Source organism: Perkinsus marinus (assembly GCF_000006405.1).
Source record: "Perkinsus marinus ATCC 50983 genomic scaffold scf_1104296951686, whole genome shotgun sequence".
NCBI classification, from domain to species: domain Eukaryota; phylum Perkinsozoa; order Perkinsida; family Perkinsidae; genus Perkinsus; species Perkinsus marinus.
In genome coordinates, this window is record NW_003209171.1 from 44,004 (window position 1) to 46,012 (window position 2,009).

General features: G+C 32.4%; 1 protein-coding gene across 1 annotated transcript in view; it reads right to left on the minus strand.

The window, feature by feature from the left end:
- Nucleotides 1-1,799, minus strand: part of Pmar_PMAR003180 (Caltractin, putative) — a gene marked incomplete at both ends in the record, with an annotated part of 2,951 nt that extends 1,152 nt beyond the window's left edge. The window contains 8 exons of the mRNA XM_002777470.1: nt 133-162; nt 238-300; nt 397-429; nt 588-711; nt 769-836; nt 890-952; nt 1,457-1,507; nt 1,679-1,799. Of these exons, the coding sequence (XP_002777516.1) occupies nt 133-162; nt 238-300; nt 397-429; nt 588-711; nt 769-836; nt 890-952; nt 1,457-1,507; nt 1,679-1,799 (553 nt within the window). The remainder of the gene's footprint in view (nt 1-132; nt 163-237; nt 301-396; nt 430-587; nt 712-768; nt 837-889; nt 953-1,456; nt 1,508-1,678) is intronic.
- Nucleotides 1,800-2,009: the final 210 nt, after the last annotated feature.

Below are 2,009 nucleotides of genomic sequence, written 5' to 3' on the forward strand. Positions count from 1 at the left end.
ATATAGATATAGTAATATGTTTTGAAGTCTTCTTTTGAGCATAACTATAGGCAGCAACTAATTCACTTGCATTACTTGCTAATGGTGCTAGTATGAATGATATATAAAATGGGTTAATACCACTACGTATACCTATCTCATTTAATACATCTACAGCTGGATCTGAGAATATTAATATTAATAATGTACCTGATATTATTATTATGAGTAGTACAATAATAGATATCCCATTAGTACCTATTCCCATCATATATGCAGCCCTTATCTTAATCCTCTTCTGCTGTTCATCAGGGGTTAGATCTGCCAAATCCTCGGGTATATCATCATCATCTTCATCATCATCCTCATCATGTGGTAATGGTGGTAAATGGGTTATTGATTCTGATGCTCTATTACTTGTTAATAAATGTTGTCTTAATACATCCTTATCTAACACAATATAATATTATCCTACACCTCAGTATTACTACTACCCTTATTAATAGTACTATTAAGCAGTGCATGATTAGTAGTAGTAGTAGTAGTAGTATGTCGTATATCCCCAACACTACTACTCCTACTATTATCAAATACTGATGTCCTATCACGATGGAATCTATTTGGATGCTCTCTTGATTCTAGTATATATATTATCATCATAGTAACAAACTCATCAAAATCAATATAACCCGACGTATCAGCATCAGCCTCTTCAAAAAGGGTAGCTAGTTCCTAAACAAATACATACCCTATAATACACCCAATAAGTACTACTAACAATACTACTACATCAAATGTAATCCTCTCATGTAGGTCCCTCATAAGCATCTTAAACTCATCAAAATCGATAGTATGATCTATCGATGATAATGTTGAGTAGTAGCAGTAGGTATTGTTACAATACTACTACCTCTGTTAACATCATAATACTGAAAGAAAGGTGTTAGTAGCTTCCTCATCTGCCGTATATGTTCTAATGGTATATGATGATTTAATATCATCAATGGCATATCCAACGTAGTAGTAGTAGTTGTTGTTGTTTCTTCTTGTTGTTGTTGATCATTGTTAATAAGTATAATACCATCCATAGCTCCTCTTAATGTAATATGACCATGTTTAATACCCTCAACTCTAGCATCATTGATAATATCCTCAGCTACTACTGTACTACTTTTATATTGTATATATAGATATATAATAAATGATATAAAACATAGTACCATACCAATACCACTCCATCTATGTTCTAACCCTCTTCTGGCATCATCATCATATATTCTATTACCCAATAATGCTGGTATCTATTATTACTCTTATTATCCCTTATTATTATAATTAATCATTATTACCTGTATTATCAAGTATAATAAAGTACTCCCCATCATAAAATAAGCATTAGTACGTACTATTGATCCTACACATATACCAGTACCTATATTCTTACCTTATCATTATCACCACTATATAATACTATTACCTCTTAATGATAGATTATTATGTGGAGTAAGCTTAGACCAGTTGAGATGATCTAATACCAATTCATGACTTGGTGGCCGATACCTATAGGACACTGAGTAGAGTGAGGTGTGGTATGATGATAATGATAATGATCATTACATAGGTTTGCCATCTATTACATTAACCCTACCACCTAATATGGCAAGAAACCATGGTATAGTAAGTAACATTATAGTAGAACCAGCTAATGCACCTACTCCTACTGATACCTGGTGTTGTGCATCTTCACCTAGACCAGAGAATAATACCATCATAGCATCAGGAACAGCTCCTAATACTGGTAATACTACTGATCCAACCATATTAGATATAGATGGTACTAATAATAATAATTCACTACCATTAGATATACTATTACTAGCCATAAACAATACATAACCATATACCATTGTTAGGAATATTAATTGTAATTCCGTACCTTATAATGATGATAATAATAATCATATAATGCTTTATTACATTCACTAGGAGGTATAAAGAAGCCTCTTCCTCCTACTCCTACTACTCCAGAT